This window comes from Armigeres subalbatus, chromosome 2, assembly GCF_024139115.2.
Source record: "Armigeres subalbatus isolate Guangzhou_Male chromosome 2, GZ_Asu_2, whole genome shotgun sequence".
NCBI classification, from domain to species: domain Eukaryota; kingdom Metazoa; phylum Arthropoda; class Insecta; order Diptera; family Culicidae; genus Armigeres; species Armigeres subalbatus.
In genome coordinates, this window is record NC_085140.1 from 158,431,932 (window position 1) to 158,447,196 (window position 15,265).

Genomic DNA, 15,265 nt, shown 5'->3' on the forward strand with positions numbered 1-15,265 from the left:
CACACATCCTCTAATAGCTACTAATCATACACAAATGATTCGTATACACCAGTGGTGCTAAGCACTTTGGGCGTTTTTTTTCCTCAATTTGGTTGTCACACAATAGAAATGAGCTTTGACCATACAAATTAGCACTTGGTCGAAAGCTTTCAAATATATCTATCTGCTGAGGGTAATAAAACGGATATTGGTGTTAAATTCACTCCGTATGAATCGATCAAAGCAAAACAAAAGTGCGGCCCGCGGGCCGCAGTGTAACTTTACTTTGATCAAGTCGTACGGAGTGATTTCAACGCCAATATTCGTTTTAATACCTTCAGCTGATAGATATATTTGAAAGCTTTCGTCCAAGTACTAACTTGATTGAAGAATATTTTTTTTCATTGTGTGACAACTAAATCAATGGGAAAAACGCCCAAAATGCTAAGCACCACTAGTATACACGATTAAATTAGTTAGGAAAAAACTCGTATCGTTTATGCGTGAATAGACAGAGTTGATTATGTGCTTCCAGAGGTTTTTGCTGTTTAAAATATGAAAAAAAAAACTGCGAAATAGGAATTGAAATTGTGATGCATTTTTTATCAGAATTTTCTCAATGTTTACGTTTTGGATGTAGGCCCTTTTCAAATCTTAAGCATGAATTTTTCCATCTTAGCTTAGCTTAGCTTGATTGGCTATACCCATCGTGATTGGCCGAGAAACAACAAATAATGCACAGCTCACCAATTGAATAGTTTTCTCGGGACTAGAAAGCTATTCACGCTGAACATGCTTCAGAATTTTCTTTAATTCAAGACCAATAACGATGCCGACCACGTCCTCACAGTCAATAAGGATAAGGGGAAGAAAATTAGTTCTACACTCATTGCTACAAGAGACCGACGAATTCTCTGCATCTCCATGAGAAGGAATAGGAATAGGATGTTACTTGGGAAAGAAATATATTGGAAATCGCCTTGGCAAGCGAGTATTTTTTTTTAACAACGTCATATTGATGATGATACAAAAACGGAAAAGCAACGGGTGAATCTTAGCTACATCGCGACGACTAAAACACGCACTGCACAACGCTTCCTCGATGGCTAATCCTAAAAAACACGCACTGAACTGATTAACTTTATTACCGGCCGCGCAATGCAGAACACAATATTTCGGCAGATCGCGCGATCGTTCTGCTGTCCGAAACAAGAGAAAACACGCACTCTATTGTTTTATTTTCCATCTTTTCTTAAATTTGTTTGTGACGTTCGCCTCATTGAACGACCGGCAGATTGGTTGGGCCAGAAACAAACAGAAAAATGAATGCTGTCGGTCGAGAACATCCAGAATACTCACTGAAAAACTTTGTTTTTGATAAGAAAATTATTTTGAGCTTTTTAGTGGAATGTTTTCACCTGTCATAAGACGAGTTTGAACAATCCCATTGAATTCCACCACTTAATTGTATCCTGACAGATACGTATTTCGACCTCAACAGTAAGGCCGTCTTCAGTGTCTTGTACTGGCTCGACTAGTCGAGTCAGATACAAGTGGTGGAATTCAATGGGATTGTTCAAACTCGTCTTATGACAGGTTTGTTTTTAAACTAATTTTATTAGTTAATTATCTAATACATGCTTTCATCTCTTCGACTAGGTGTTCCGTGTTTTCTTAACACTATCATCCTTATTTGCTATGATACATTTTTAGTTATTATAAATACATTTCAATTGCCTCTGGCAGTTAGGATTTTTCCTCTGGTTTAATTGAACCATGTAAGAATTACAATGTTTTAAACTTAAACTAAACTTAATCTAATTTATACTAAGGGTACAAGGATCTAATTGTTCCAAAAGAAGATTGCAATGCTTTTTGTCTAAAATTGAAAATTATTTTAGTGGACATTTGTTGCAATGTCTCAATATTAGAAATTCTATGCATTTCATTGGTACTATACCACGGAGGCAACCTCAGAATCATTTTCAAAATTTGATTTTGAATCCTCTGAAGTGTCTTCTTTACACTTTACATTTATACAACATGGCTGGCCGAAAAATTTGTTTGTAAACCAAACATTTGTTCTTAAAACAAAGATTTTCTGTTTATGAGGCGATATAAATACTTAATATATTTAGTTGTTACATTTGGCTTGAATGCTTCAATGTCATTTTTAAAAGTTAATTTTTGATCTTGCAGAAGTTTTCAATATTTAGCTTCGTTAGACCAATTAATTGGTACCCCATTCATATATGTCTGCTAGAAGGTTTCAAATAAGAAGCTCTCGGCTTATGTGGGAAAATTATAATCTAAGTTTTGGAAGCATTTGGGGAAATTTTCCATATTTGCAAGTGGAGAAATATCCAAACTTTTTTGCAATCTACTACAAATGATACGAAGGCTTCGCCCTTTGGCGGAAAGGCCCGTGTCATCTGCAAACAAAGATTTTGGACACCCTGATGGTAAATCAGGTAAGTCAGAAGTAAAAATGTTATACAATATGGGCCCCAGTATGCTGCCTTGGGGAACACCTGCTCTTACAGGTAATCTATCAGATTTCGAATTCTGATAGTTTACCTGCAGTGAGCGATCTGATAAATAATTTTGGATCAGTTTAATAATGTACAGAGGAAAATTAAAATTAATCAATTTTACAATCAAACCTTCATGCCAAACACTGTCAAATGCTTTCTCTATATCAAGAAGAGCAACTCCAGTCGAATATCCTTCAGATTTGTTGAGCCGAATTAAGTTCGTAACTCTTAATAACTGATGAGTGGTTGAATGCCCATGGCGAAAACCAAATTGCTCATCAGCAATATGAACCATCATTCTATTTAAAATAATCTTTTCAAACAGTTTGCTTATTGAAGAAAGCAAACTGATTGGGCGATAACTAGAAGCCTCAGCTGGATGTTTGTCCGGCTTTAAAACTGGAACAACTTTGGCGTTTTTCCATTTATCTGGGAAGTATGCCAATTGAAAACATTTGTTAAATAAATTAACCAAAAAGGACAAAGAGCTCTCAGGAAGTTTTTTAATAAGTATGTAGAAAATACCATCATCACCCGGTGCTTTCATATTTTTAAATTTTCTAGTAATAGATCTCACTTCATCCAAATTAGTTCCCAACGAAGGGTCAAAAACATTATCTTGGTTGAGAATGTCTTCGAAGCCTCGTGTAACCTGATCCTCAATTGGACTAGTGAGACCTAGACTAAAATTATGGGCACTCTCGAACTGCTGAGCAAGTTTTTGAGCCTTTTCGCCATTTGTTAATAAAATTTTATTTCCCTCTTTAAGAGCTGGAATTGGCTTTTGAGGTTTTTTAAGAATTTTCGTTAATTTCCAAAAGGGTTTCGAACTGGGATCTAACTTCGAGACATTATTCTCAAAGTTGGTATTTCTCAGAATAGCGAAACGTTTTTTAATTTCATTTTGCAAATCTCGCCAAATAACTTTCAATGCGGGATCGCGAGTTCTTTGGTATTGCCTTCGCCTCACATTTTTAAGACGGATGGATCAGTAGCTGAAGATCGTCGTCAATAATAATGGAGTTGAATTTAATTTCACATTTAGGAATTGCAATGCCTCTGGCTTCGACAATTAAATTTGTCAAAGATACGAGAGCATTATCAATATCACTTTTGGTATCGAGAGGAATATCAACATCAAAATTCCTATCGATATACGTTTTATATAAATCCCAATCAGCTCTATGATAATTGAAAGTAGGGCTGATTGGATTATAAATGGCTTCTTGTGAGATTTCAAATGTCACAGGAAGGTGATCAGAGCCAAAGTCAGCATGAGTTACCAATTGGCCACACAGCTGACTTGAATCCGTTAAAACCAAATCAATTGTCAAAGGATTTCGAGTGGATGAATAGTATAATATCCCGCAGAACAATCTTCAAATAAAATTTTGCCGTTGGAATTGCTTCGAGCATTATTCCATGAACGGTGTTTGGCATTGAAGTCACCAATTACGAAGAATTTTGATTTGTAGCGAGTCAGAATTTGAAGATCAGCTTTCAACAAATTCTTTTGCTGCTCATTGTGTGTGTGTGTGTCATCCTCTACCCCTCACCCAGCTGGGGGTGTTGGTCAAGTATTAATGCGAACAATTTGATCAAATCTCATGCTCCGTAATGGTGCCCTTTTTGTTATGAAGGCTAGTACTATAAAAAGGATTCACTTCTGAAGCAAGAAAGGTGTCTTCAGAAAGTGCAGGGGATTGGGATGTACTAGATGTTCACAACAGGTGCAGCAAAATATCACAAGGACGCCCTTGTTCACACTAACTACTCAGGGAATAGAAGGTCGAGAAGAGCCACCGATGCCAACTAAAGCTTGAACCGGATACCTGGGACTCCCACAATATCCGCGGCAATAGCAGCAAACGTGCGTATTTAGTTTTGGGTAATGTATGGAGCATATAATAATATACACACTTGAAATATTTTACAGTATATTAACAAACTTTGAACAGAACAACGTTCCGTATTCAGTAATAGAAACTTTTACAGGTCATTCGGTAATGTTAATTTGTGATGATTTGTCACAAGTACCGTACAGTTAGTATATTCTAAATGTGAAATAATCGATTACTCGGGTAATAATATACATTGTATTTGATACATTCAATGATTGTTAACATATAAAATAAACTAGCAGATGAATAGCAAAATTGTTTTCAATTCATTTTTTTTTTTTTTTGCAATGTGTCAGCACATGTGTTCATATGTGCTTAAATTCAAAATCAAACACATGTTCATGTATTTCTAACCATTTTTAGTGATTTCACTATAATAAACCTAACGAAAACACCACAGCAGGGAAATGCAAAATAGGCGATCGTTGAAATTATATTTTTTAGCAAATAATGTTAATACAGAATGTGCTAGCTACTAGATATTCAAACATTTTTATTGATAAATATCTGTAAGTTTTAACTCATGATGTTTCTATCACAACACATAACAACTCTCAAAAAGTTTGTTTTAATATGTATATTCCATATGATTTTTCTTTTATTTCATGATCGGCATAAATTATTCGGGGATCCTAACAGTTGAAAAAAAACTTAATCATTTTCTTCGTAAAGAATTAGAGACAGTCTGCAAGAAATTTCCGAATTGGCTCCGAAAATTCGAAAGAGTTTACTAGAATTCCGTACAAAACCGCGAAGATTCTATATCACCGAACGAATTACATATTCAAACTACTGAATTTCGAAAATTGTTATTACCGATGATAGTGTTATTACAGTACCGATACCCGAGGAATAGATCATCTCTACCGAACTAACAGTATTTTTTAGTTTTACCGGAGTGTTTGGTCAAAATAATTGGCTACCAGCGAAATATATATTTCAAATGTGTATCAGACATCAAGGATAAGGCAATAACTGGAACGTGCTTACCAATTCCGTCCGCGCATCGGTATTCCATTAATAAAATAGTTTGATAAGGATCATTATCCTTCCTGGTGGGCATTACGCCTTTAATCGTCCTTGAAACAAATTGCAGCGGTCGATCATTTCATAATTCATTACGAACATTCTTCATTCTGCGACGTCCTATTCCTCTTGCTCCTTTCCGCAACAATTGAACCAGGAATCGCAACGCATTCAAAGGAGGGCGGCTCCGCCGGACAAACAAACATCACGAAAACTTACAATCGGAAACTTCAGCATTTTTTTTTTTTGACGCAAAAAAAATCAACTCCATTTCTCAACAAATTCTTTTGCTGCTCATTGCATTGAAAAGGCAAATAGGCTGCAATGAAGGAAAATTGACCAAAATTTGTTTCAACAGAAACTCCCAAGGTTTCAAAAACTTTGGTTTCAAACGAAGAAAATAATTTATGTTTGATACGTCTATTAATGACAATGGCGACCCCACCACAGGCGCTGTCAAGACGATCATTTCTGTAGATAAAATAATTTGGATCTCTTTTAATGGAGAGTCCTGGTTTTAAATAAGTTTCTGTTATAATGGCAATATGCACATTATGAACTGTTAGGAAGTTGAATAATTCATCTTCCTTACCCTTTAGAGAGCGGGCATTCCAGTTTAGAACTTTCACACAATTATTTGGATCCATTGAAACGGAGTCCGATAACAATTTTTTGTGTGTACTTTATACCAACCTGAACAGCTTCAGGAATGGTATTTGCTTTGAACATTGCATCAATCATGTGATGCAATTGTTCAGTTAAAAAATCAAAATCGGAAGCAGTCATGCTACCTGAATCGGCAACATGACCGTTATTTTCCGTTGGGACATGGGTATAAACCTCATTTTGGGAAGAGAAATTTTTTCTACCAGCAGCGATGTTTGCATACGTAGGTACATTCGAAAAATTGGAATTTACTGAAGTGCTTGCTACCCGTTGACGAGCGGCAAAATTTGTATGTGAATTGTGGTGGGTATGAATTGCTCGACCGGTAACCGGTTTCGAAATTTGAGCGTTTGAAAAATTTCTACCCGTCGAATCTGGGATCCGATTGGAATTTCCCGTCATCAATTTTGCACGGGAATTCAAAACTTTTTTGCGTGAAGGGCATTCCCAGAAATTGGATTTATGATTGCCCCACAGTTTGCACATTTAAATTTATTGGAATCTTCTCTCACAGGACATGCGTCCTTGGCGTGAGAGGTTCCACCACAAATCATGCATTTAGCATCCATGTGACAATGTTTGGTTCCATGACCCCACTTTTGGCACTTACGGCACTGGGTGGGGTTTTGAAAATTTCCCCCAGGCCTGCGGAAATGTTCCCATGTAACACGGACATGGGACATAATACAGGCCTTTTCCAAACTTTTCATATTATTTAGTTCACTTTTGTTAAAATGAACTAAATAAAATTCTTGAGAAATGCCCCTCTGGGAAGTACCAGAGTGGGATTTCTTTTTCATCTTAATTACTTGGACTGGTGAAAATCCAAGTAATTCAGAAATTTCAATCTCATCCAGTGATTTATAAACACTGGGGAGACCTTTCAAGATGACTTTGAACAATCGCTCAGCAGTGTCGTCGTACGTGAAGAATTCATGCCGCTTCTCAGTTAAATACTGAAGAAGGCGTTTGCGATCGTTAAAGGATCCCGGCAAAACACGGCAGTCACCCCTAAGGTTACTCAAAATTTCTTTCCGAAAGCCATAAAACTCGGTAACAGATACCACTATTGGCGGAATCCTTTGCTTCTTCGCATGGATCGAATCACCTGGGCTCATTTTCGTCATGAATCAAATCGAACTCATTGCTTAGTTTGATAAGAGAAGAATTATTTTCAATGTTAGAGTTAGAAGGAACATCTGAAGTCTCCAGGTTCCTTCTGTTTTTATCCGCGCTTTGGCATGATTGTCTTGAAACCTTGTTTCTTAGAAGGAAGTGGAGGATTCAGAGACTCCCCTTCCTCTTGTTGTTATTAATGCTCATTGCTGAGTGTGCAGACGTGACCTTCTTAGAGGTTTTTTTTCCCAGTGCGGTGTCCATGTAGGATCACCACTGCTTGTCGAAATTTTACTTCCGCAAACGGGTATAACGTAAAACGAATGCACGGGTCCTTGCAAAGATTGTAACGGGATAAGTAGGTACAAATAGGGTAGTATTAAAAACTTCCTTCAGCAAAGAGAACAGACAACCGCACAATACAAGAGCACAATGCGGTCTCCCTATTGCTGCCTTTCGTAGACCAATGTTATGCTCGGCCGCTCCATGTTACCGGTTTGAAAACTATTTGTTGTAGTTCGATGAGAACCATGATCACTTTGCTTGTTATGCTTATGTTAGTTTTATCAGCTGCTTTGAACACTAAACTTCTATTGTTGGATAAGCACTGATGTTTGTGGCACGAAACCACTCGCTGCATCCAATGTAATAATTTAAGCCGACCTAACATCCCGAAGAATACCAGCCGTCTGTATAAAAAGGTTACCTAACATGAGTAAGGTGACAAATACAGCGATATTGAACGATTTGTCAATTAAACGAGGGTGCTCATTGCCCAAGTCTATAAGGTACCCCGGGGCAAGTGGGACCTAAAAAACGCTAGTTCAGCAAAATCGCTAACGCATACTTAGAAAACAGGGTATTTCAGGACATTAACCACGGATACATCATTATATGCTTCCGTTGATGAAGTGTAGACGTGTTGTAAGCCATTTATTTAGTTACAAAAATATTGGTAGTGACTTAAATAAATTTACCTGTGGGACCCACTTACCCCTTCAAACGGGGCAAGTGGGACCTAATCTGATCTATACTGTCAAACGAAGCTAATTTGAAGAATGTAGATATAATGTTCATGTAATTTCTGAGTCGTAGTATTTCAGATCATGGATGGAGTTTTATTGCTTGTCAGACTTTTGTTTTTGGCAAAAAAAGGGATTACAATGTTAGCAGATATAAAAACAAGACAACAGCCAGTTTACTGTTTAATTGTCTGTTATCTGGTTTTACATTAGCTCACTTTCTAACCAAATGTGCTAGATGGAAGAGATAAGCAGATCTTTGTTCACTTTTCGAATGAATGTTTCTCTGTTTAACATAAATTAGAACTTTAAAAGGAACGTTTTTATTCAGGCGGTGTTGTAAATTTGTAATAGAACGAAATGGCCAATTTATGTCTTAAGCACTTTATTTATCTGAAAATCTGTTAATCTGATGCGAAGTTCAAAAATCACAAAACACAAGACAAAACCTGTTGATCTATTGTAGGATAAATCGAGGGATAAATAGATTGTTTGCACTGTAAACGGAAAAAAAACGGAAAAAGGTATAACCATTGCTCGTTTCCATGAGGGAGATAATTTTCAGAAAGTAAAATACACATTTGGTAAATCAACTGTACATTACTTCTTAACAACTAAACCAACGATATCAACTGCATTTGATTCAGATCCATATGATATATGAGTGTCGAAGTTATTCTTCACTAGACAACAATCTAAAAACAGGTAAAATGGCTCTATCGAAGATATTGTTCAAATATGTCCCACTTGCCCCATGTATGTTAAAAATCAAGAGAAAGTGAAAATTTGCAGATTTTGGCTTTAATCAAAACTTTTAAATAGTTTTTGTTGTCACACATGAATTTAAAAACGACTATTTTGTTGGAAATCCATTGAATTAAAATAAAAGTAATAGATTTTGCCGGTAGTTTAAAGTCATGATTAAACAATACCATTAGTATGGTGCCGCAAATGGTTTTGATTTCAATTTTTTTTGTGTCAGGCGAATTCGTTGATAATTCTGCTTCATCTTTCTAGAACATTGTTACCATTAAAAACGTTCACCGATTAATCGGCAGCCATAGTACCCACTTACCCCGTATTTTCACTTGCCCCGGGGTACCTTAACCAAATTTCGAAGCCTATTTTTTAAAGTGGTGAAACAAATTTTTGTGATAAAAAAATGGGCTTAAACCCTTTGCTATATATTATCATCTGACATTGATGCACTGATTTTGCGGATGTGATACAACAGACATCATGTCTTGGAACCTTGAATGGTAGTGCAGCCTGGTCGGACTATTTCGTCAGAGATAATGAAATGAAATCTCTTCCTTTCTGCAATACTTTTCTGATACGTTTTTTGATGAAAATGAGTTGTAGCTACGCTTGAATATAGCTATAAAGCACTGCACGTGATGATTTGTCTCTTTTTCGCTGCAAAGAAATTAAATAGAAAGCAACAAGGCCAGTAAATGTCAAAATTTATGGAGAACGAAAGAGAAAGAGATTTTTTCGTGCAGTGCCCTATATAGGTGTTTATATCTCGGTAGAAAATTGATCAAGTTAATCGAAATCGACAGGGAATCGACTACCTAGATTCACTGAGTAGAAGTTTTATCAAAACTAGGAACGCTTTGTTATGTCTCATTAAAAAAAAACAATTAAAAATACTACAGATTATAGCAATGGTATGTAAACAATCTTACATTGAATTCATTCTTGATAATTTTATACTAATACTTAATTGATACAGCTCTTCGATGAACCTACGCCGATTAGATACCGTCAAATGGGTCAAATGCATCCCACTTGATCCCATTCAGATGCATTTTTCAAGGATGTTCGTTATTTTTTTTCAATCTGGACATCAAAGCTATCAAACTTTAGTATGTTATGTATAGCACGTTATGACGTTTAGAAAAGAACATTATTCCGTATCGTTTTCAAGCTACATGTTTAAAAAATTTCTAGTTATTTTCTGCATAAAAATAAAGGCGAAAATCGCGACTCGCCTTACGCAGACGGGAAGTACCCGAAACTCAAGGCTTCCACATTTCGAAAGAATAAATATCATTGAACAAACTGCGTCTTAAAAGTTATATGAATTTAGCAACAAAACTTCAAACAATACAGTAAACAGAGCTGACAATAGTCATCGTCGCAGCCTGAAATGCCACAGAAGCAACGAGTTGTAGTATCTTCACCAGTCTTCAACAGTTCCTTTGCAACTCGTTGCATTGATGTAAACTCTCGATACAATCGATAAGGGAGCACTTTTTCTCAAGTGATCATTGCTTTGATGAACTCATTTAGGAAAATACTGCATCATTGAATTGAATCCTCAGCAAAGGCAAACACGTGGTACGTATTCTTAGAAACCAGTTCGATTTTCACTTTGTTTTACGTCGCAAAGACGACTGATGTTAGCAACTGAATTATGTTACAGATTTTAGCTTTTGTAATAATTTATAATAATTTCGTTGTAATTTCAAATTACATCACAGATCTGAGGTGGTGTAGATACAAAAACATACGAATTATATCCACATAATAAAGAATAAAAAGAGATACAGTCAAACCTCCATGAGTCGATGTTCTATGACTCGATATCGACTCATGGAAGCAAATTATGCCATACTAAAAAAATATTTCTGGGTTACTGAGATGGTCCCTTCAAACAGCTATCCAAGGATTTTCTTCTCCACTCCTCGATATTTCCATGAGTCGATGGTCCCTTCAATATTGACTCATGGAGGTTTCACTGTAGATACAATTGAATACTGACATCACTGGCCATATAACCACATAGCTGCCACTCGAATATTTCTTTTAAACCTTTTGTTAAAATGAATTTGAATTAACGTATATAGGTGTTATAAATGTTTGCGATAGATTTATGTTACCAGCATCCCTACTATTTATTTGACGCATTGCTGGTATTATCTATTCTGTCTATAGTTACGTGCAATCAATCATGTGAAGAAGTGACTTCGAAAATTGTCATGACATTGGGGTGTAAATAATATTTTTAATTTTTTTGTGAAAATAATATTTTCGGGGAAAATATTATTTTCAAAGAATTCAAATTGGAAAGAAAAATCACTTTGAATTTTTTTTTCTATCAGCTCCATCAGTCCATCCCTTCTGAAGACATAAATTCATTCCAGTCAGGCAGGTAGGCAGTTAGGCTACAATGGCAGTATTTTTTATATACATTAGGCATATTTGAAACGATATTTCGATACTCATACATGACCATTCTATATGAAAATCAGCACTGGCGTTATGATTTCGGGGATATATGATCTTCCATTTAGTATAGGGTGTCATTACTGATAAAATGGGCTTCGTGGCCGTGCGGTTAGCGACGTCAATCGTCTAGACGCATGTGCTGCGGAGTGTGGGTTCGATTCCCGCCCCGGTAAAGAGAATACTTTTCGTAAAGCGAAAAGCTCTCCACTGGTCCACTGGGTGTTGTGTAAATGTCCTGTCCGTTGTCTCATGCTAGATGTTAAGTGTTCAGTCTGTGCGACCTCTGGTCGAAGACGCTGATTCTGTCTTTTCTGTCTTTTTTTTTTTAAATAAACAGTAAGCTCTTTAAGTATGATATCTTCAAGTGCTTTTAAACAAAATTTTGTATAACAAATGTTTCCCAAGTAATCAAAACCTTTTGAGCTAATGTAATGCAGCTCACCCGGTTTTTGCGAAAGATTAGTTTTTTTTTTGTTGCGCTAATGAACGATAATTTTATACCTCAACAGACGATAATTGCCGTTTTTGCTTCCCCACGGACAATCTATTACAACCGTATTTTCCTTCGTCACTGGGCAGCCCGCTAATAAATGCTAATGACTATCTCCATAATGCGATATCGTATCGAATCTTTTTGCTTCTTCGACCCAAACGGCGCTCCAGATGGCGCTTCGTCTTCATCCCACCTTTTTTTTCTCCTTTCAGTAATCTTCGTTCAAAGAGCTCTTGCAGTTCATGTGCCTACTACACGTTAATGGCGTTCCGCATTGATCCGGTGTGAAAATGCAAAGATCCGTGCAATCGTAATGATGTACCTTTTCCGCCTACATCAACCACCGCACCGCTGCCATTCCATGATTCCCATCATTCTCGTAATTAATCTGTTTGCATTCAATGAGAGTGCAGTTTAATTGACAGGGGCGATAAATGGATTTATAATCCGCATCTCATGACCGATTAACGAATCGAAAGTGTGTGATTTTCAGCTGACATAACAAACCGAGTGCACCCATACACTTCCTGGTAGGTTTTCGCAATCAAAGGATTCGCTTTTTCCAACAGCAACAGGGAATGTAAATCGAGATGGATAAAAATGTTTGTTTTATATCAGAAGTGTCGTCACTTCAATTAATGCGACAGCTATGACATTTTTGCCTTTGAGGAGATCCATTAATTACGTAACGTAAAAATTGGCCAATTGGCCATTGGTTCAACCCTTCCTCTCCCCTATGTCACACTTTTTGTATGAATAATTTAAAAATTTGTATAGATTGTCACACTTCAGGCAATCCTCCTCTTCCTCTAGGCGTAACGTATTTTATTGATTGGACCTTTGCCAATCTGCCTCTACCAATTCGCTTTATGTTTTAGTTTTAATTGATTTGTAAATAGCAGTTACTGAACAAGCTTTATACGTATTGTATGATTAATTTATTTCTATTTATCTTTTATTTTCTTCTGCAGGAGTAACAATGCGTGAGAAAAAAGGAGGCGCCCTACAAAAGCTGAAAAAGCGGTTATCGCACAGCTTTGGTCGATTATGTAAGTACGCTTGTCATTCGTTTCTTATGCTTTTGAATAAGAAAATGCTTTTTGTGAAATCCAAATATAAACCTATAAAAAAAGAATAGTTTGCATATTTTAAAAATAAGAAAAAATCGTACCAGAAAATCCTATCGAACAACTCCAAGCCAGTTGAACTAGCTTTTACAACTGTTGACACTACCGGGATCGAATCAGAACCATTTACTAAATTACATCATATAGACCGTGAAAGCACCGCACGAAAATTGCAAGTTGAGTCCGCCGAATGCTCCCAGCCAACTTTTGGACCAGGTAAGGTATGGTGTATGAACACCGCCTGAATCGTCCGTATAACCACTGGGAATGGAAACGGGGCTCCCAATGGCGGCTGCCCATTAAATTTACATACAGTGGAAAAAGTTGAAATAGTTTTCCGGGCAAAACCGGATCCATGAACAGCAGAATATTCTATACCCCTATACCCACCGAACGTATTCTGCTACGGGATGCGCTTTGGCTTCAGCAACATTCCGCAGGGGAAGTTCAATGGCTAGGTGGCTCGAGGGGGTTGATTTCAAATTGCCGGATTTCCAAAAGCTTTCAACAGCTCACGCACTATGCCCGGTCAGGTTCTATTCTTAGTATTTTTTTATTACCCAAATGGAATGAAGCAATTTTGAATGAAACTTTTTGTGCTCGGTCAAACGTCGACGATGTATGGATGTTAGTTGCGGTTCCGGCTGGGGTAGAACGCAACACTGAATAATATCCATAATGGTGATGAAAGTTGACGCTTTAGGATGATGATTATAAGTTTTTTTTCTTGTGCGGACATTATCCAACAGAATAATTGACTTGAAATTTCAATGGAAAGTTATGCAAGCGTTTGAAAATAATTGGACATAATAAATTAAATTGCACAACATATATTTCTGCATAACACCGATTATGTGATGCCACGTGAAAAGTCGGTAGGGTGGGTTCCGTCATGTAGAGCTTACGCCCTTGGGGCGTTCGAATCAAAAGTATTTACTGCTTACACTATATTGTAGGATGTGTATGAAAAACAACACATCATGGACACGAATGAACTATAAACTCCTTCAGCTATTGTCGTTCATATCACCCAAGTTGGAAGACTGTGTAGGTCGGGCACGTAGCCATAATGCCAAACAATACGGACTGTTCACAAATCACAGTCAGTTGAAGCGCTACAGTTCACACAAACAAATCGAATCATTTTTACAAAAGATGTTACCGTCGGGGAAAAGGTGTACAATTACCCAAACTTGCGTTACGTAATCTGTGAATGGCGCCTCGTTTGTGTTTCGGGTACAAGAATATAAAGTACACAGCGCTTAAAGTTAATGTAGAAGACGAGTTTTCGGTCCTGATTACACATAAGACATTTTACTCAAAGGTTTTTTACTTAGCCGAGATATCAACCATTTGGATCGCACTAACATTTTCTTCCTAACATTTGAACGTGATGACCAATCGTTATAAAATTCAATAGTGATCACCTAGGCGTTGCCCCCCATCGAAAGCAGCTTGCGAGAAAATCGGTTAAGGATTACTTTAGGATAAGTTGGACTATGTTTCTTAGCCATAGCTAGAGTAAAAACTAATTTCTTAAAAAAAATCAAACATAACAGACGGACCTCGGTAGTAAAACAATAATATAAAGAAACGCCGTTCGAAAAGTTTAGGTAAAGGTATTGTTTTTTTTTATCTTGCTCGTACAATAAAGATGTACAGAAAGGATATCATTACCGTGTTGCCCGCTAGTCTAAGATCTGCGGTGAGGGAATTTTCTTCAAAGCCAGAGACCTTCCACCACCGGGAACGGTGGGTATTGATTGGTCCATCAAACGCTGTGCACACTATGGATATCCTCAATCCTCATAGCGGACTGTCAAGTGGTCGCATTGTGTATAGCCTTCGTCCACTCTCCAGTTCATGTCACTGGTCAACCCAGGGCTAGGACTACAGAACGTGATGTCAATAATCGTCTTCATACCGTTCCAACGAAACGTTCTAGCTGGCGAGAGTACCGTGTCTGGCTAGAGCCTACAATAGGGTTTGCCCTCTAGTGGTGGTGCGGGCTTCTCCATTCCCTTGCGCGTTAAAGTCGTCTGCAATAACCAACGGCTTCCGACCTTCCCGGTCTGTCAGCCGTCTGAATAAACTGCACTGTAAGAAGCTACAGTAGAACACTTTTATTCTATCTATATCTGCTCTCTTCGCTAGCGTTGGAACTACC

The 15,265-nt window shown here is 37.3% G+C and overlaps 1 protein-coding gene across 1 annotated transcript in view; it reads left to right on the forward strand.

Moving 5' to 3' along the window:
- LOC134211083 (cyclin-dependent kinase 14) overlaps positions 1-15,265 on the forward strand; it is a 460,569-nt gene that overhangs the window by 139,164 nt on the left and 306,140 nt on the right. The window contains exon 3 of the mRNA XM_062687675.1: positions 12,943-13,020. Coding sequence (XP_062543659.1) covers positions 12,943-13,020 — 78 coding nt within the window. The remainder of the gene's footprint in view (positions 1-12,942; positions 13,021-15,265) is intronic.